The 20,788-nt window shown below is 35.8% G+C and overlaps 1 protein-coding gene across 1 annotated transcript; it reads right to left on the reverse strand.

Moving 5' to 3' along the window:
• Positions 1 to 792: 792 nt before the first annotated feature.
• Positions 793 to 17,885, reverse strand: LOC311616176 (utrophin-like; the record flags this gene model as incomplete). The annotated part of the gene is made up of 8 exons (XM_084907448.1): positions 793 to 1,502; positions 2,756 to 2,891; positions 7,057 to 7,232; positions 8,828 to 8,966; positions 12,429 to 12,601; positions 14,079 to 14,270; positions 16,733 to 16,861; positions 17,874 to 17,885. The coding sequence occupies 8 exons, from the start codon at positions 17,883 to 17,885 to the stop codon at positions 1,314 to 1,316; spliced, it is 1,146 nt and encodes a 381-aa protein (XP_084763574.1). The 3' UTR covers positions 793 to 1,313.
• Positions 17,886 to 20,788: the final 2,903 nt, after the last annotated feature.

Here is a 20,788-nt window from a genome sequence, read left to right on the forward strand (position 1 = left end):
GTTATCAGTTTGGTGGGATTACAAAGGAATTGTCTTCTTTGAACTCTTACCACCCAACCGAACGATCAATTCTGATGTCTACATTGAACAACTAACGAAATTAAACAATGCAGTTGAAGAAAAGCGGCCCGAATTGACAAATCGAAAAGGTGTTGTATTCCATCATGACAATGCAAGGCCACACACATCTTTGGTCACTCGGCAAAAATTAATGGAGCTTGCGTGGGATGTTTTGCCACATCCACCACATAGTCCTGACCTTGCACCATCTGATTACTTTTTGTTTCGATCTTTACAAAACTCCTTGAATGGTAAAAATTTCAATAATGATGATGATGTCAAATCGTACCTGATTCAGTTTTTTGCTAATAAAAACCAGAAGTTTTTTGAACGTGGGATTATGATGCTGCCTGAAAGATGGCAAAAGGTCATTGATCAAAATGGGCAATACATTACAGAATAAAGTTATTTAGTTCCATGAAAAAATTGTCTTTGATTTTCTTTAAAAAATCCGCAATTACTTAGTTGCCGACCCTATAATTGATCTTTCCAGATCAGCTATCCTGATCTGATAGTGGGTTTTGCTAAGAGGAGTTACTTGACTTCCTGATATCCTAAGAACATCCATCCTAGGATCACTCCATCCATCTCTATAGTGCAGCTATAGTCAGCTTACAAAAGGTAACTTTCTCCTGCTTTACAACCTTTGACAGCTGCCCACTGCTCTCAAAGCGATGAACTGTTCTCAAGACACAGCTTAAATTCCTTGTGATGCATGGTGCGGCCTCCAGGATCTGATGTTTGCCAGCATCACTCATTTGTTACTTCATGCTGAGTCACTTCCAGGACCCAAGTGCATTGTGCTCATTCTCTGTCTCTTCTAGACCATTTCACTTGCTGCTGTTCTCTCTGCAGTGCCCTTTCCCCCACTGTTCATCTTTCCAATTCTTATTCATGCTTTACAAACTAGCTTGGAAATGATCTCCTCTGAAAAGCCATCCAGTTACCCCCTAAGGCCAGGTATATGCCCTACTTTTATATCTCTATGGATCCCTCTATGTTATAATTGCTTAGCTACTTGTCTCCCCACAATAAACTCTTTGGATTAGAAGGAGTGACATACTCTTTGCTGTATTAAAATGGTGACTGGCGTAAAGTGAAAGTTCGATTAAACCCTATTCAGGGAATGAATGACTGCATGGATGAATTAAATATCCCAGAATAGTATTTCCCAAAGTGCTTTTGTTGGAATTCTCTGCACAGTCAGCATTGGTTCTTCTTGGACATTCATAATTCGCCTACGTACAGTAAAATCAGTGACATTCTACCATAAAGAAATTCTTAATACACACCTTATTCCAAGTGGAATTCACAGTTCTTAAGCTTTCTGACATTTTTTCTCTTTCATGTAAACTCAGACTTTCATCTGAGAGCATTTCCAGTTCAGTTCTATTCAGCCATCTGAGTTTCTCAGCTTGCACGTCCATTTCCTGGTTTAAGTCCTAAAGGTGTCAGAAGAGAGGTATGATTAGAAGTGTGTCATACTAGAGAAAGTTCAAGAACTATATTAGAAACTAACATACTTTGGGTATTTTACAAATGTAAATTTTTAACTTCTTAAGTAGACAATAAACTTCTAAGAAGCCTGAACATATCTCAACAAATTGTAATTGACACGGGAACGACCAACCTCCTGCAATGTGCACTCGGGTGCTCCCTGTCTCATAATAGAGTCATATCCTCTCCTATCTACATTGATAATTTAACATTCTGTTCTTAGATGATGCAAATGATGTCCGTTCCAATGAAAGGCCAAAACAACATAAAAAGGGTTGGATGCATCTCTCTCTACCTCATCTCTACAGATCCTATTGTACTGTCCTGCCCTTTGCAATGGCCCACAAATATTCCAAGAAAATGAATGAAATTTGTAGTTAAAACAGGAACAAGTTTGTTGGCTATTTGATGTCACATTTTGAAAAGAAAACTTAGTAATTGTTTCCCACATAGTATTTTTTTGTTGTTACTAATAGTTTCCAAAATGCCTCAATCTTACTTCTTTAGACAAAATCTCTAGTAGGCATCCTTTTAGGCAAACTTTGATGCATGCCTTTGTGTTCATTCACATACTCACCCAATTTCTTCTTTTATAAAATAAAAATATGGACACAGTATGTTTATGTTCTGCAATAAGTCTTTCAATTCTTAACACAAAAAGATATAAAATTTATGGCTATTTGATTATATTTATTTATATATCCTTACGTATTTTATATGTAGCATAAATAAACAGTTATAAACAACCCTTGTAGGTTGTAGATAAACAGAAAAGATTGTATTAATACAACCATGACCCTGGGTCTCAAGTCACTTAAGAGTTTTCTTGTTTCTACAAAACTCAACTTTATAGCTAGTAATTAGCAATTATCTTCTAAATCCAAAAGCAAAAACTTTACTTCAAAGCAATAATTTATTCTACAATGATGATGTCTACTTAAAGTATCCTAAAAACCTTAGGTCTAATACTGAGACCACACGATTTCTCATTTCTATCAGGGAAGCCTTACCTCTGCAAGAACAAAAGACAGCTGCTCTTTAGAGGGAAAGTCCAAGATATCCCTCTTTAAAGTTCACGACATACACCACAAAGCACAAAGTTTCTTACCTTTTTCTCCTTGTAATATTTTATCTTATTTTTAGTGTAACTGTGCGTGCATCAAAAAACAATTGGCAAATGTAGAGACAAACCACTTACCGTTAATTCTTTGAAATTTTCTTCCAGCTCGGTGGTGGATCTCTTTTGCACAGCATTCTCGGCCTTTGTTAACCAACAGGTAATCTCATCTGTTCTACTCTTATATTCCATTATTTGCTCATTTTTCCCATATATTCTAAAAGAAGATATTATTGAAAAATATTGGGACAAATTATCCAATTAAGCAGAAAAGCACACATTTGCCTTGCATATCCGTACTAAGTAAGCCGCAAATGAAATGACTCCTGATAATTATTTCAATACGTTTTAATGTGTCAATAATAATGTATACATTCTGCAATGCCAATTATTTGATAATGTAAGAATTCTTCCTTTATTAAATCCAAAAACATTGAAACTAAAGACTGTTATTTTCTCTCATCATGAATATTATATTGAAATTTGATAATAAGAATTTTTTAAGCTAGATCCCACTGTTCAACATAATAGACTTTTTAAGAACCATGAAAAGTGTTTTGATCTAAAAGTATAAGAAAAGGCACATAATTACTCCATAGAGAGAGAAAAACTTCATTACATGAGATATTATTAACATTAGGTGGCAACTATTATTCCACTTTATTCACAGGAAAGAAAGAAAGGATACTGAAAATGGAATTTTTTTACAAGTATTAGAAAATGGAAATCTAGTTGGTTCATTAAAATAAAACTGATATTTAAATATAGCCTACTCATAAAAAGAAATCTAGAAAATAAAGAAAAGTTTTAAAGGACATAAGGACACAAATAGTTATTATAAATATAAAAAAGAAACTGTCTTAATTAGATCATTTAAATGTTATAAGAATAACATTTATAAGTATATAATCCATGTGTCAGAAGATGAGAGTATGATTAGAACTCATATGACAAAGAAGATTATTTATTTTTAAGAAAGGGTTTGAAAGCTATTTGGAGCTTGGGGTGGTATCATTAATTTTATAGCTAATAATGTAAATTATTATGCAATTTTTTAATAAATTACATTGTATCACCATATTTTTATGGCTATAATTTTGTCTTTTCAACCACAAAAAAATATATATTCTAAATAAATATATATTTAGTAGAGAATCAGTAATATTTAAAAGAGGGTATTTTAATATTTAAAAAACTAATGAAAGTCACAAGTTTTTAAATTTAAGTATCCATTAGGAGGAAATACTGCTTCAAAATTAAAAACAAAAAAATCAAGAACAGTACTATTGTTAAGACTAAAAATACCAAAACAGGTAATTTACCCTCTGTATCAAAGAGTATTTCACTAAAATAACTACTTTGGAAACACCTAAAATACTATTATAGACTTGCATTTAAAAAAGAAAAAAAAAAAGCTGGCATTTAAATGTTTCATGTTTCATAATCATGACTAATTTAGTATTTTGAAAATATACCTATGAAGGAAAATAGCAAGTTATTTCAATACTGCTTATTTGAGTCACAAAATTTTCATCTGTAGACTAGCTAAATATAATCTACATTTTAAACGTTATCCTTATGAATAAAAACAAGCTTTAAATTCATGTTCTAACAGTAGACAACAATTGCTCATTAAGAAATAACACTGTGAGCTGTTGACCTGTGCAGTTATTTAACTACAGGCACTCAATACAAAACAGATTGAAACGTGCGCTTTTTCGATGACTATGATAACAGTACACATCTAAGCTCTTAAAGTGCCAACGTGGCTCTGAGTTAAGATAAATGACTAACTGAAGTGATGTTAAACCACGAATTTATAAAAACAAGCACTTTAGTTAAAATATCAGATGTTGGAGAAGAGGTACGTTATTCTTTTCTTTAAAAAAAAAGATTAAAATAAGTAGTGGCTTCAATGTGTTAGTTCTGGAAGCTATAATTAGCACAGCTCACAGAGATCCATTTGAAAAAAGCTTTAGAATTTCTGTATTGTTGCTAATATCTACTATGCCAGTGGGTACATCCTTTTCTTTAGAAGACCTGGCAAATAGATAATTTTCAAGCTGGAAAGATTCCCCATGTAAACTCATGGGCATGGCATAGAAGATCCTAAGAACCTCAGCTTCCAATCGTGGCCCTGGTCCCTGAACCTTCGTCTCCCTCTAACCTTGGCAGGTCTCTCCCCTGCCATACTGTTTCATGCCTCCCTCCCACCTTTGCCTGTTCTACTTATTTTCCCTAGAAGGCCCTCCCCAGGCGGAATGTATGGGAAATGGTATAAATACTTCAAAGCTCTGTTTCAGGATCTTTCCCCTGAGAGGCCTAAATGCCATGGCTCATCACCCCACCTGGCGACAACACTGCATCTTCATCAGAACATAGCATTTTTTCCTTAAAATCTTTTCTTCTTCCCCTAGTCAGTTTGGCTCAGTAGACAGAGCTTCAGCCTGAGGACTGAAGGGTCCTAGGTTCCATTCCAGTCAAGGGCACATGCCCAGGTTGCAGGCTCGAGCCCCAGTAGGGGGCATTGCAGGAAAGATGCTTTTCACAAACACTCTAATTTAATTCTTATGACACTCCTCTACGAAAATATCCCAGTTCTTATTTACAGAGAGAAAACTCAGCTAGAGGTCTGTGGCCTTCCCAAGTTTGTACAGAACTGCACTTGAGAGCATAAGTTAGCATCATCAATAACTTTGTGTGAGACCTTGGACCGCCCCTCTCTGAGCCTCAGTTTGTAAAACTGTACGAATGGGCCTGCTGGTGGCCTAGAGCAGGCCTGAGGAACTCCCAGCCTCTGGGCACTGTAAGGCCCGAGAAATCATTTTGTCTGGCCCTGCCAAGGCATTAGGGGTGAGTTAATTAAACATTTGACCAAATATAGCAGGCTAATTTTTAAGTTGTTAATTTTGCATGGCCTGTAAATGATGGTATAAATATCCCAATGGCCCTTGGCAGAGGAAAGGCTCCTCAACCCTGTACTAGCAGAGAGTTCGATGGAGTTAAATGGGGCCTGTGTACAAGGTGCCAAACGCTGTCTCCGCTCTGTGGCAAACTCTCAACCAAGACACCCAAACTGCTATTGCTTCTTACCAAAACACACAAAATGATAGATGTTGTTATTCTATAAAAAACAACCAAAGGCCAAACAGTCATACTTGAATATTTTATGTTATAATATAGGCATACCTCACTTTATTGTGTTTCATTTTACTGTGTTTGACAGGAATTGCATTTTCTTACAAATTGAAGGTAAGTCCCTCAAGCCAGCAAAAAGATATGACTCATTGAAGGCTCAGATAATGGTCAGCATTTTTTAGCAATAAAGTATTTTTTAATTAAGGTACATAATGGATTGTTTAGACAAAATGCTATTGCACACTAAATAGGCTACAGTATAGTTTAAATGTAACTTTTATATGTAGTGGGAAACCCAAAAATATGTGTGGCTTGCTTTATTGTGATGATGGATTTATTATAGTGGTCTGGACCCGAACCCACAATATCTCCAAAGTATGCCTGTATTGGACTTAAGAAGATATTAGGTTGGCCGTTCACAAAATATTAGCATTGTTCTAAAATAATACATCATCTACAGAGTTAAGATTAGCAGGAAAAAGTACCTGGAAACTTTTAGCCTACAATTACCATTAACCCACCCCAAAAAGCTCATTCATAAGACAGAATGTATTAAGCAAATTAGAAATTATCCATTAGTTATTAACCATCTCAGGAAAATAACTTCAAAATAATTTTAAAGCAATATATAGCACATGTATAATGTTGAACTTTATAGTCACTGGAAAAGTGTTTACAACCAGAAGGTACCCTAATAAAATCTGGGACACTGTAACATAATTTAGCGTAAGAACAAACAACAATACATCATATGTATCCTGTTACCTGGAAGAGTTGAGGTATTTATTATTTGCCAAGCACTGACACATATATGAGCACAGCACACCCTGTGACTAAGAACGACCTAGCAAGAGGATTACTAATGAAGATCCCAAGGTCCAGTCAGGAAATGAGCAAGTGAGAAGCCTGACCCTGAACCCCGATCTTCAGACCAGAAGTCCAGAGTGTTCTTTCAACTACTTCCAGTTCCTGCCACATGGTCACCGTATCACAATCAACAGTCAGAAATAAAAAGAGCAAGGCAAGTTTCACGTGTATCCTACTGCACAAAAAGTGGGACTTCATGGACAGCCTGAACATTCAGTTAGGAGGAGGGTTCTAAAATGCATAACATGGACAGTGCAGGTCTTAACTGTCAGTAATATCAGGCAACACGAGAACTCTGGACTTCTCTGATTGTATCTTTAAAAGGCCCTGCCCTAAATGTCTATCCTTGTGCCCTTAGCTTAGTGAGGCTCAGTCACCTTGGATGCCGATCCTTCACCTCTGCGATGATCGCAGCCCAACGTTGATTTAGGCGGTCCAGCTTGTCTTTTAAGGCGCTCCCATCCGTGGGGCCGAGTCTCTGGACAACCCCGTCCCAGGAGGCGTTGAGGGCTGAAACACCGGGCTGGTGACTGCTAATGCTTTCCTCAAGTGCCTACAACAGAGGACAGCCCAAGATGAATTCTGACACTAAGTTAACATTTCCTGATGCAAGGAATCCCCCAGGTTCCCAGGCATTAATTTACATGCTAGACTCTAGCAGCTAGAGGAACAAAGTCATGGGATACATTATATTCATGAAAAAGGCACTTAAAAAGATTTTCATTAAATTTCAGTAAGCGCACTACACAAAATCCATTTTGAAATCTCACCCACGCTTGTGGATGTCATAGGGTGAAACAGGGTAATAAATAATATAGAGAAAATAGCAGCTGTTTACAACTGAAGCATAAGCATCAATCAGGTTTGATTAAATTAGATTGCTTAACTTTTCCCAAATATGTGCTTGAAAGCATATATCAAAAGGAAAAATAAATCCATATGCCCTTATGTCCTACCACAGATAGGTAAACTGCATTTTCTTGAGACATTGCTTCACTGGTCTCTAAATTTTTAAGCAACAGATTTAAAGAGAATATTTTAAAGTTAAATTTAGTCACTCATCTATATTTCTAAAAATAACATGTATATGAGAAAAAATAAATGTATTTGTTAATGCCTCATGAATCTTCTCCATGAAATACATTTTTAAAATATAATAAAAGAGAAAATCTTTTAACAATGGTAAATTGAAATTTTGTTTGCTTTTCGACCATTATGTTTAAAGCCCTATTTTATTAGCAGAACTGATTTTGCTACTGTTATATTTTCCAAGACTGAATTAGACTTACATGAGCAGCTGCCCTGACATAGCTCACGAATAATTTACTTTTATAATAATTATCAAAAATACGAAGTGGCAATAAGTGCTAAGTACAGAAAACAGGGGTGAGGTATGCTGATATCTTTCTGCCTTAGTCTTGGGTACAAAATTTTACGTGTGTCATTTTAAATATATATATATATTTTTTAAATTTTTTAAATGTACTTTTATTGATTTCAGAGAGGGAGGGAAAAGGAGAGAGAGAAAGAAGTACCAATGATGAGAGAGAATCATGGGTTGGCTGCCTCCTGCATGCCCCACACTGGGGACCCAGCCTGCAATCCAGACATGTGCCTTGATTGGGAATCGAACCATGACCTCCTGGTTCATAGATCAACTGAACCACACTGGCCGGGCATAAATATAAGTTTTTTTAATATTTTTTTTTCATATTAGCCACTAAAGAGTATTTTTAATTAAATTTCACGAAAATTTAATTAAAAATGTAAATAATGTTTCCTAAGCCTTTATGACTGAAAAATAGATTTGGAATAAAATTTGCAGGTTGTAATGCATCTAAAAATTCATATATTTAGCTCTAACTTTTGAAATATATCTTAAATGCCACATACTAAAAGAATATGGCCCAGCCAGTGTGGCTCAGTGGTTCAGCATCGATCTATGAACCAGGAGATCATAGTTCGATTCCTGAACAGGGCACAACCCCAGTGGAGGGCATGGAGGAGGCAGCTGATCAATGATTTTTCTCTCATCAATGATGTTTCTATCTCTCCCTCTTCTCTCCTCTCTGAAATAAAAGAAAAAAGAAGAAGGAAGGAATATGGCAGTTAGTAGCAGATCTGCATCCTGTGATGGAGAGCACTCACCTTCTGGTGCGCCCTGGCTTTCTCACCATCTGGAGCCAAGGCATCAGCCAGTAACTCCTCAGCTTCCGTTGTCCACAAACCAAAGTCATTTATATCACAATGGAACTTTATCCATTCTTCCATAGACCTGTCAACATAACTAGAGGACAAAAATGAACATAAAATAGGTTTCCAAACTTTCCAGGACTGCTTTGAAACATTTTTTTCTAAATAAATTCAAATCTAATTTAAACTGAAAGCTTCAAAAATCAGTGAATTCACAACTCACTGCTCTAAGATCAGTTTTCGTAATGGATTACAGTTAATGATTCCTTTTAGAGAAAGGTGTCGTACCAAGAAACTGGCTCAAGCACCATCCTACCCCCCTTTCTTTCACATACATGCCTGCACACATACGCACACATACTAGGCAGCTTATTACCTGGAAAGACAGCCTTCTTCAGTTTGGAAAATCAAGATGGATTAGCTACAGGCAGTTAACCCACCCAACTTTCAACAATTAACATTTCTAATACCATGAAATGTCAAATATGATTACTCTATTCTTTTAGGGAAAAAATTATGGTGTTTTACTTCTCAGGTAGAACAGAACCCAAAATGCCAAAATACTTCAAAATTTCCTTTCCCTCCCTTATTCTCTGTGTGATGGACTGAATAGTGATCCCAAAACTCATGTGTTGAAGCCCTAACCCCTATAGTGACTATTTGGAGATAGGGCCTTCAGGGAGGTAATTTTTTTAAATGAGGTCTTAAGGGTGGGGCCGTAACCCCACACAACTGGTATCCTAATAAGTCAAGGAAGAGACACCAGAGATATCGTTCACTGTGTCCGAAAAAAGCAGAGAGAAAAAGACATGAAGGACACAGGGAGAAGGTGGCCAACCGCAAGCCAGTAAGAAAGGCCTCAATACAAACTAACCCTGCTGGAGCCTTGATCTTGGAGTTCCAGCCTCCAGAACTGGAAACAATAAATGTATGTTGAGTAAGCCGCCCAGCCTGTGGTGTCTTATTAAGGTAACTCTAGCAAACTAACACCCTCTGTGCAATGACTAATCCATAGTACAGTATGGAAGTGCCTGCAAAGCCCAGGTTAGGCAATGAGACAAAGGACTACTGAGTTGCCCATTTAATCCTCTCTCCTTTAGAAATAAGATAAAGTCAAAGCCCAGTGCTAGTCATATTTAGAATGTATAAAATAAGTATAAAGAAGGATAAGTTTTACTGCAGTCAGATCCTAAACACTTTCCTTCTGCCTTTTCATTTTGTTAAGTGGTGCTGGGAAAGGCTTGGAAGATACCCCTGAGATTTTAATATTAATAAAATTCTTACTCTATATAATAAAAAGATATTACTATTTTAAAAAATAATAAAATAATCCCTGACAACTCTAACTCTAAAATAATGTTTATTTTTCCTTCTCCCATGAACATAATTTTGAAAATGTAGTTAATATTTGTTAAGTGCCCATAGCAAGCAACATTCTATTGGGCATGACAAAATTAAGAGCACTTCAAACAGAATACTATGAAAAAAACATTAAAACAATATTTATCGTCTTCGGTAAAAATGTGCAGTAACTAAATAACAGCCACAATTTCAGCTTTGGGGATGCTGCAATAATAAAGAAAAGATGTTGCTAGAAAGGCACTCCAAAGACACTGAGAATATAAACAGTAAACCAAATAAATCTAAGCAGTATATCCGTATATTAGAGAAAGAGAGAGAGAGAGAGAGAGACAGGAGAGAGAGAGAGAGAGAGAGAGAGAGAGAGAGAGAGAGAGAGAGAGAGATAGAAAGAGAGAGAGAGAGAGAGAGAGAGAGAGAGAGAGAGAGAGAGAGAGAGAAAGAGAAATGTTCAACTAGGAGGCACTAAGTCATCACCTCCTTTCTGATCACGGTCAGTTCATATGGGAGGCAGTATGGAATTGTGAAGGTCTATGGACTTCCAGAGAGTCAAAGGACTCAAAATCCAAGCCTTAATCTAGAAACATACAAATTTGCTTTCTCAAATATTGCAACTGGCATTGATATCTTTCCCCAAAAACATTCACCACCTCAGTTCCTGGTTTCTGATGACGTTACCATTGCCTACCTGGGTCCCTAGGCTTGATACTGAACAGTCAGTATATAGAACCACCCACCTGGAGCCTTAATACAAAACATATTTAAAAATAAAATTCAGGTGGCTTAGCTATTAAATGATCATTTTAAATCAAAAAAAATTGTTTTTAAAGGATACATAAATATTTAACTAATATCACACAAAAAGTAATTTGTAAGCATGAAACAAACCAATATCAGGAAGGAAAAAGACTCATAAAGTATAATTATGTAAAATTAAACCCATACATCAAAAAATACCGTTAACAAAATTAGACAGCATATGAAAAGCTGGGACTAAGCAATAAACAAGAAACATGAATAGGTAATATCCTTAATGTAGAAAAAAAAAACTCTTTACTATTAATCAGTAAATAGTAATACCATAATAGAAAACTGAGCAAAGATATGACCTAACAACTGACAGAAGAAATAACACTGGGGCCATTAAACATATGTAAGAATATTGAAATGTCGCTGACAAAGAATTGAAAATCCATTGAGATGCAATCTTCACTATACAATTGGCAGAGGTCTGAAAGAAACAACAAACAACCTTTCCTTGTTAACAAGTGTTCGGTTAACTTTCACATATACTGTTGGCAAGAGTATAATAACCAATCTCATAATGCAGTGCAGAGCCTTAAGATGTTATTACTTTTAACAATTTAATCTTTATCTAATAAACAAGTCTAATTAGATAGAAGTATGCATAAAGGTATACTTAAAACAATATTCTCTAAATGCATACAGATGAATTTAAAAATCCATACAAATAAATATACCAAAAGGCCACTGAAAGATATCTTTTCAAAGATTATATAATCACACATAGGTGATTATAGGCTAAAACAAAACAAAACGAAACAAAAAAGATGAAGACCATGATGCCTAATTTTTGTGTATATGTCTCTAAAGTTTTCCGATGTACTTTTCTGTGTTAACTTTCTCTTACATGGTACTTTATATTGGGCTATTATTTCACATCTTATTTGCCTTTCTACTATATACCCAGTTACTGCCAAAAATCTCCTCGTGTTTTTTTTTTTTAATTCCACCTATTAATAGGCTTGGTCAAAATCTAGAAAGACGGAGGCTCAAAATCATTTTACTTAACAAGTTAATTTTAAAGAGTTTGTGGTTATATATGGATTCCAATTATCTGTTCCTGTCTCTCACATTAATCATCAACATGTTGGGAAAGTGAACATTAATGAAAACCCTTAAGTTATTTTAAAGAAAATGGAGACTATTTAGATATTTAAAATTAAAGGTGCTTCCTTTAATTATTAAGATATTATGTTGCAAATGATCACCTACCTATATGTAATCTCTTTCCTCTTTCTTTAAGGAACTACACTCAACACAATTTATTAAACAGAGCCTCTTCCAAGGATGTGAAACATACTCTCATTAATCTTAATGTACATGTGACCTTTGTCATGGCTCATGAGCTTATAGTTATTTTTTTAAATTAAAATTTAACTTAATTTACACATACCCTTTACGATCATTATACATCCTGTTGATTCCATTCCAGTTGGAATCCAAATGACAGAGTGTCTCTTGGATCTGAATAGCTTCAGGTCCAGAAGCTTGTGTAGTAACATCTGGTTGTTTCTCGTGAATGACTGTGATCTGCTCTCCGAGCTTGTCCAGTTGGACTTTGATATTCTACAAATATATTGCCAAACATTAACAAGATCCAGCAAAAAGGTAAAAAAGAATGAAATCACAGATGAAAAATGTATATGGTATAATACTTACTTAATAGATAATGAAATATAATAATATTTACTAATCAAAACTGGAAACTTAAAAAAAATAATAATAATAATACCCGGTATTGACCAAAGCGTAAAGAACACTACATGATATCCCAATGGTGAGAGAAAAAAAGATCCTAGCACATGTCCCATGTGGCATTTGTCCAGAAATAAAAAAATTCTATAACATTCTGTACAGGTAATGAAGTGCTTAAGCTAAAATCATTTATGTTTTCATATATTTAAAATGCTAGTTTAAATGACAGAAATGAGCTGTCAATCAAAGCCATCAACTCTATCAGCAATTTTATTGTGACCTCATATCCTAGATAATAAAAGGCTAACATGCAAATTGACCAAACAGTAGAATGACCAGTCGCTATGATGTGCACTGACCACCAAGGGGCAGACCCTCAATGCAGGAACTGCCCTCTGGTGGTCACTGTGCTCCCACAGGGGAAGTGCTGCTAAGCCAGAGCCCTGAGCCAGGCTCATGGCTGGAAGTGCAGCAGCAGTGGCGGGTGGCAGGAGCCTAAGGATGTCCGAGGGCTCCCACACTGTGAGGGGGCGCAGGCTGGCTGAGGTACCACCTCTAAGTGCACAATTTAATGCACTAGGCCTCTAGCATAAGTATAATCAGATTATATGAACAAGCCTTAATGATACTTAATAGTTTTGTGAATTAACTGAAAACTTCTAGATCCCTAATTAACTTACAATCAATATCCCATCCCAGACCCCAACCATTGGCCAATATCAAATCATGATAGGTGACAAGATTAATGCTGACATTTCATATCCAACTGGCAGTCCAGTTTATAAGAAGGCAATATGTTTTGTGCAGGTGTTTGATTCACATAGGGGAAATAATGAACAACATAAACTGAGGAACAAAAACAGACCCTGAGACAGGGAAGCATCGTTCACACTGTCAAACCTCAGAGGGAAGGTAGGAGAGGGTTGGGGTAAGGGGAAGAGATCAACCAAAAGACTTGTGTGCATGCATGTAAGCCTAACCAGTGGTCACGGACAACAGGGTGGGTGGGGGCATAGTTGGGAAGGGGTTTGGGATGGAAATGGGGAATGAGGACAAATATGTGATACTTTAATCAATATAGAAATTTTTTAGAAGTTTTTAAATCAAAAAAAAGTCTCTGAGGATGGAAAAAGTAACTGCATACTAAAAATCCACATCTACTTTTAAAAATTAAATTTTTATAATATTTCTTTGGTAAATACAGGAAAGGTTTATTGTTCATACACATTATTAAATCTTTGGTCCAAGATTTAAAAGCTACAGATCATCTAGGTAGGCACAATGACAAATTCCTTGCATTATTTCTACATTAACTGCAGCGATTCAAAGGCCCTGCCTGGAGATTTACCTTCAGAACATTTTCCTGAACAGATAAGTCTGTATACAGGTGACTGGTTAGCTCGGGAGCATTAAGTGATAACTCAGCATCGTCCATAGAACGGAAAAGCTTGGTAATCTCAACCAAATACTCTTGAGAAATAAGTGAGGCTTTAATTCCAGAAGCTAGTTGGCCTCTTCTCCTCTGTTGAATGGGAATTTCCTGTAAAATCATTAAAAATAACAATGTATATCTCTTAAAATATCCCCACAATTAACCGGAAAAAAAGCACAAGATTATTTTGTGGAAAAGTACAATACTTGGAACCAAATTTTTTAAAACTGTATTTTGATTTTTTATATTTTTGCCCTGCTTTGCTATGCAAACCCTTATCAATCTCTATTCTAATTTTCGTCTGCAGCCTAATCTTAAACAGATATGTTTCGCTTTAGGACCAATGCCACCGAAACTCATTTAGCAAACAGGAAAGCATAACAGGTTCTTTCCTGAGTTACTGAGGACAGGAAAACATGCTGCAAATCATAAACTTCCATATGAAATGAAACATTTTAATATCATTATTATTTCACCATTTTTTAAATCTCACAATTATATTTAAGACCTCAGGGCCTCACTGTTAAAAAATGTAACTAAGTTAAATAAGTATTGATAACATAACAAGAAATTTAATTGGGTTTTGATTAAAATAACATACAGTAATTCAATATACAATCTTGACGCTGGAGAACAATATTATAGAACATGAATATCCTACATAAAACAATAAAAGGCCCTAAGACCCTAACTTCAGAGAAAACTAAGCTAAACTGAGTGGACTACTTATCTGCCCTAATAATTCTATTTTCTGTGTCCTCTAATCAGAACTTTCAAAATAACAAAGGTGATGGGCCACACACTTGTCCTTAAGGAGTTGAATTCTTTTACTTGTAGATGGCTACAATTTAATAAATGCTGGCTACTATTTGCAAATAACCACAGTTCATCTACTCGTGAATTGAGGTAGTTTCTTTCATAGTTTCACTGTCTCTACATTGAGCTTCTGAAAAATGATATTCCCCTGTAAGTTCAAAAGTATAGTAAAATGATCACAAATACATGTTCATTGAGTTAGTGACTCTGAAAATGGTTACAATTCCTAAATGAACCCAAAACTCAAGACCAAAATCATCGTGTAAATAACAAGATGTTTAATCTAGAGTTCTGCATTTATGTGTTACAAGAACAGACCTCGGGGGAACACCAGCACATTTATAATGTGGCTGGGATTATGGCCATTGAAAAGGGAGCTTTTCTAAAATATAATTCATAGTTTATCCACTTCCCAAATTTGGTTATTTGTAAACTAGACATTTTTTTTGACATGGTCAGGCCTCTCCATATAAACTAAAGATCCGAAGGAGGATGGTGAAGCCTGAAGAGGGGAAGACCATGACCCAGGTGACACAGCCACTGGATTGAGCCTGGTCTGAGCCATTCCCATGCATATATTGCCCAGTCAATAAATAAATATAACATTTCAAAAAGAACTTCCGCAGTGTAATGCCAAAATGATGCGCTGAGAAATGTGATCCAGTGGTATAGCGCCTCAAAATGAATCAAAATCAACAACCCAATCTTGCAGAAGTGAGGAAAACAGTCAGGAAATGTAGGGACTGCCCATTTTCACTGGTTTGAAAGTGATAACATTTTAGCTGGTTTTCTCTGGGCTCTTATAGAAACTCAGTTACTATTTAATAATGCAAGAAGGATCTAAAATGTAATCTAACACAGCTTTCTAATACTGCCAAGTTTTCAGTTCCACACTTTTTTTTTTTTTACTTCGCTGGTTTCAAGACTGAGATTCTCAGTGAGAGAAGACACTCAGCCTGTTGGATCCAGTCAGTAAATGGCGCACCATTCCTGGCCGATTCACTAAAATGTCCAAATGATAGCTGTTTCCTGAAAGGATTTTAAATCCTGCTATACCAATGTGACCTTCTTGTGACATAAGATTTATTAGAACCTGATGTTTGAACACGGCTCAGTAGCCTATTCAATTGAAATATCAATCTAAATTCAATTTATATTGGTATAAGCCAATAACTTGAGTTTAAACAGGGACTATTATTTTTTAAGTTTACTTTTGAAATGTCAATAGTCATTGAAAATATAAAGTGAATCTGGATTAAATATTAAAAATAAGTTTCAATACAATTTGTACTCATTGGAATATTAGCACATTTAAAAATTAATAAACATTATTGGAATCACTGAACACATTATTAATACTATAAAATTTAAACACAGTTTCTCCCAGAAGTTAAATTTTAAAATGCACAAGAGAGCCAAAACCGGTTTGGCTCAGAGGATAGAGCGTCGGCCTGCGGACTGAGGGGTCCCGGGTTCGATTCCGGTCAAGGGCATGTACCTTGGTTGCGGGCACATCCCCCGTGGGGGGTGTGCAAGAGGCAGCTGGCCGATGTTTCTCTCTCATCGACGTTTCTAACTCTCTATCCCTCTCAATTCCTCTCTGTGTAAAATCAATAAAATATATATTTAGATAAATAAATAAAATAAAATGCACAAGAGAGAGACACAGAGAGAGAGAGAGAGAGACAGAGAGAGAGAGAGAAGTGGCGGGGCGGGGCTGTCCTCGCCTGAGCATCCAGGTTGTTATAAAATACCTTCACAGAAGTCAGCTGCTCGTCCAGCACTTTGGGGCTGTCGGTCTGCTGCTTCTGATCAATTTGTCTGCCAGTTTTGATTACAGTTTCCAATTCAAGTTTGATTTCACATTCAGTTCTTTCGAGTTCCTTAGAAAGAAAACATGACAAATCGCACACATCACAGTGAAAACCCGGTAACTGGAATCATTTCAGAACAAGGCTTATCCAGACTGACAGCTATGGTTTAACTACGGAGATCAAAGGGCTTTCTCTTTGCCCAATTTGGATTCAAGGGATGAGTAAAATAGCATCAAGTTTGCAATAACTTTTTTAAATCAGAGAAGAAAATAAACAAATGGCATTTATATTTGTTTCAAAAAAAACACTCAGATACATATTTTAAGTTTATGAAAGTTTATGAACATTTTCCAAATGTAAAACGTGAAAATATCAGGACTAAAACCTGGAATGTCTATCATTTTTAAAATCATGACTTTAAAAATCCTAAATGCTATTATTAGAAAAAAAAAATCTAACTCTGGCTATATTTCTGGCTATTGGAAATTGGAAATACAAAATAATATTTAACTCCAAGGTTATAAAACTGTTGTAAAGTCCAATTCCAATATCATTCACTAGGATTAAGGTTAAGCATGCATAACACTATATGTTCTGTTTATAGAATTTTAATTTCTCAAATATGTAACCTCCTGTATTTTACATTACATAATATATTAATATTAAAGAGTGAGGTTTTGAGTTGTAGTTTTCTTATTAACTAGTCTTATTAACTAGTTTCATAAACAGTACTGAATAAAATGAAGTTCATCTATAATTTCTGTTCATTGTCATATTTTAGGTCAATGAGGTACAGTCAAATTCATTTCCATTATGTCCTAGCAATCAAATGCCTTCAACTTAAAATGTTAAGACATGAAAAAACTATCACAAGAATATATTCCATATTAACTTTCCAATAGTTGCTGAACTACAGTACCACTAAAACAGGGTTACAACTTAATTTTTTTTTCTTTTCATTCACAAAAGCAAACACAAGAAGATAAAGGGAGATCCAAAATGAGCATAAAAAGCTATATGAAATCCTCAAAATAATATCTTCAGCTTAATTTCTAAATAGCCTAGATATCCGGAAACTTACCTTAACCTCCATTTATACCAAAGAATATGAAAATTAAGATTATACTTCATACTTAGTATTAAGTTCAGTTGCAAGGTATAAAAGATGAAAGGTAAAAAAAAAATATGTGCACACACTAAAGTTAAAGAATTCTGAGATTAGTTGCAAGAAACAGGGCTATAGCCTTTCAAAGTAGAGGCGACACAATAAATAGAATATCGATTCATTTCTATGTAATTTTCTACAAGTAATTAATAGCTTATCTCTTGCCAAGCTAACGATAAGAAAAAAAAGTTATTCAGTGACAATGAAAGAGTGAGAACAGATCTGGAACTGGAGTTCAACAAAGAAACTGCAAGGGAAGTTCTATCATCAAAGCCCTGCCTTGCAAACTCATCTTCTACCCTAATTCATTTCATCAAATATATTTCTGTATCTTATGTACCAATGTTAAATATCAAGGTAGTGATTTTCAGTGTACAGCAAACCTTTGACAGATGTGCTACAGAACTTTGATGCATGGAAAATCTATTATCATTAAAAATGTTGTACCTTGTGTCAGAAATAAGTGATGAACTGAGCTGGTCGTATAAGTTGGTACAAAGGCAATACAATCAGGTCTAAGAACCAAGAGGTATATCAAACAAGAACCAAGAGGTATATCAAACCAGCACCAAAGAGAGGTTCGTTGCTGGGAACTTGAAGAATTTTCCAGGATGGCAGAATTTTACTCAATAGCAACACAGCTGTGGGGAGCCCAATGATGTGTGGGTCCTTCCGTGATCATTATGAGAGATTAGTCTCAGTTAAAATATTTTAGACTTTAGTGATTTTATTTTTTGTCTTTTAAAGCTTTCAAACAGGCTACCAAACTGTAATATTTTAATTGGAGTGGCAATTACAAAATGTCCCACCCATTATACTAAGGAGACCCATAATGGAAAATGGTAAGTTCTCATAACATAAAGACCTTACCTTTGGGGGGAGGGGAGTGGGGGGGAGTCACTTGTCATACTGTATGATCTCACTGATATGTAGAGCCTACAAACACCAAACTCACAGAAACAGAGTGGAACTAAGGTTGCCAGGGGTTGAGGAGTGGGTAAAATTGGAAGATGTTGGTTACCAAGAGTACAAACTTCCAGGTGTAAGATGATAAGTTCCAGGGACCGAATGTACAGCGGGGCGACTATAGGTAACAACACTATTATACACCTGAAAGCTGCTAAACTTACCTAATGTTTTGTGTCAGTTATAGCTAGAGTTCAGCCTACAATGTTATGAAGTGTTCAAATGATGTTCATTTTTAAAATTACTTAAACTCTTAAAAACCATGTCATTGATTTCTTAAGAGCATTGATATTTGGGTAGAAGTTTTTCCTACTCTTCTTTTTCTCTCATAATACTGTCTGGTCTTGCTGAAGACTACTAAGGTAGGAATGACTACAGCATTTATGGGTTACTTTCATTAAATGAAACACTACACTGCTCTGCACAATGCTTTAAGCATTGAATGAGGTTTCTCTCAGACTGCAATGAATATTTGTTAATTTTTATTTAATTTAAAGAGCATGGAGGGTAATTAAGAGCAATTAATCAAGAGTATAAGCAATATGTTGTAAATAAAGAAATACATTTTTAAATCTCCCAACAACTCTTTCAGTTTTTATAGTCTCAGGACTATGCCATTCCAGTTCATTCTTAGAAAACTGCATACAATGTATTCCATACAACTTTCAATAAATAAGGAATAAATCTAAGTTTCAAATACTACAATTTCCATCATTCTTTCACCAGATGAAAAATTTCAGTTCATCTTGCAATGTGAAAAGTGTTACATATATCCCATATAATAAAACCCTAATATACAAATCAATCAAACAGCCGAACAATCGGTTACTATAATGCGCATTGACCACCAGGGGGCAGACTCTCAATGCAGGAGCTGCCCCCTGGTGGTCAGAGCACTTCCACAGAGGGAGCACCACAGAGCGGATACCTATAGCATCCGGCCAAGTGGAAAGAGAAGAGTACCATATAAATAAAGGTGATCTTGTTTCCTAAAGAGAAAGTGTTACCCTACGTGATAGCTCTGCTACCACTGCAGTCTTGCTTAAGACCCTACTCCACCAACATTACTATCAAGAATGCCATCCAGCCTAGCCGTGTGGCTCAGTGGTTGAGCATCATCCTATGAACCAGATCATGGTTCCTTTCCCAGCCAGGGCACATTCCCTGGTCTCAGGGGGCATGCAGGAGTCAGTCATCCAATCAATGATTCTCTCTCATTACTGATGCCTCTCTCTCCCTCCCTCTCCCATCGCCTCTGAAATAAAAAAAATAAAAATAAAATAAAATAAAAATAATTATAATTAAAAAAAAAAGAACGCCATTCAGTCCTTAGCTGTCTTGGCCCTTTGTAACATTTAATGCTGTCACACACCCTCCCTTGAACTCTGAACAGTCTGTATTCCTGACTTTCCTCCCACTCTCTCTGACCTTCTAAGTGTCCTTTATAAGCTCATTCTCATCTGCCCATCCATCAAATGCTAACATTCTAAAGGGTAGGAGTTTTGGTTTCTACCATTGACTCAGGCTTCTCTCCCTGGGTCCTGGTTTCTAATGGTTACATCTACCACACAGAGTTTAAAGATGCCAAGGACTCTCAAAAATATACTTTCAGTCTGGCAATTAGATATTCAGACATGTCCAAATCTAAGTCATCATCTGTCTCCTGAAACCTCCTTTACAGAGTTAATAACTATTGGGTCGGCAGCTAAGTAATTGCGGGTTTCACACATATATGGCTTCAGTTGAATTTTTAGGTTTGCAGACGTAGTACAAATGTAAAACACATTTTGTTATTTGATAGTTGGCTATTCAGCTGTTAATCAGTAAAAAAAGTTTTTTGATCTGTTTTGTAGTTTTCGTTTGGC

The sequence above is a fragment of the Pipistrellus hanaki genome (assembly GCF_964339955.1).
Source record: "Pipistrellus hanaki genome assembly, contig: scaffold_85, whole genome shotgun sequence".
Lineage (NCBI taxonomy): Eukaryota > Metazoa > Chordata > Mammalia > Chiroptera > Vespertilionidae > Pipistrellus > Pipistrellus hanaki.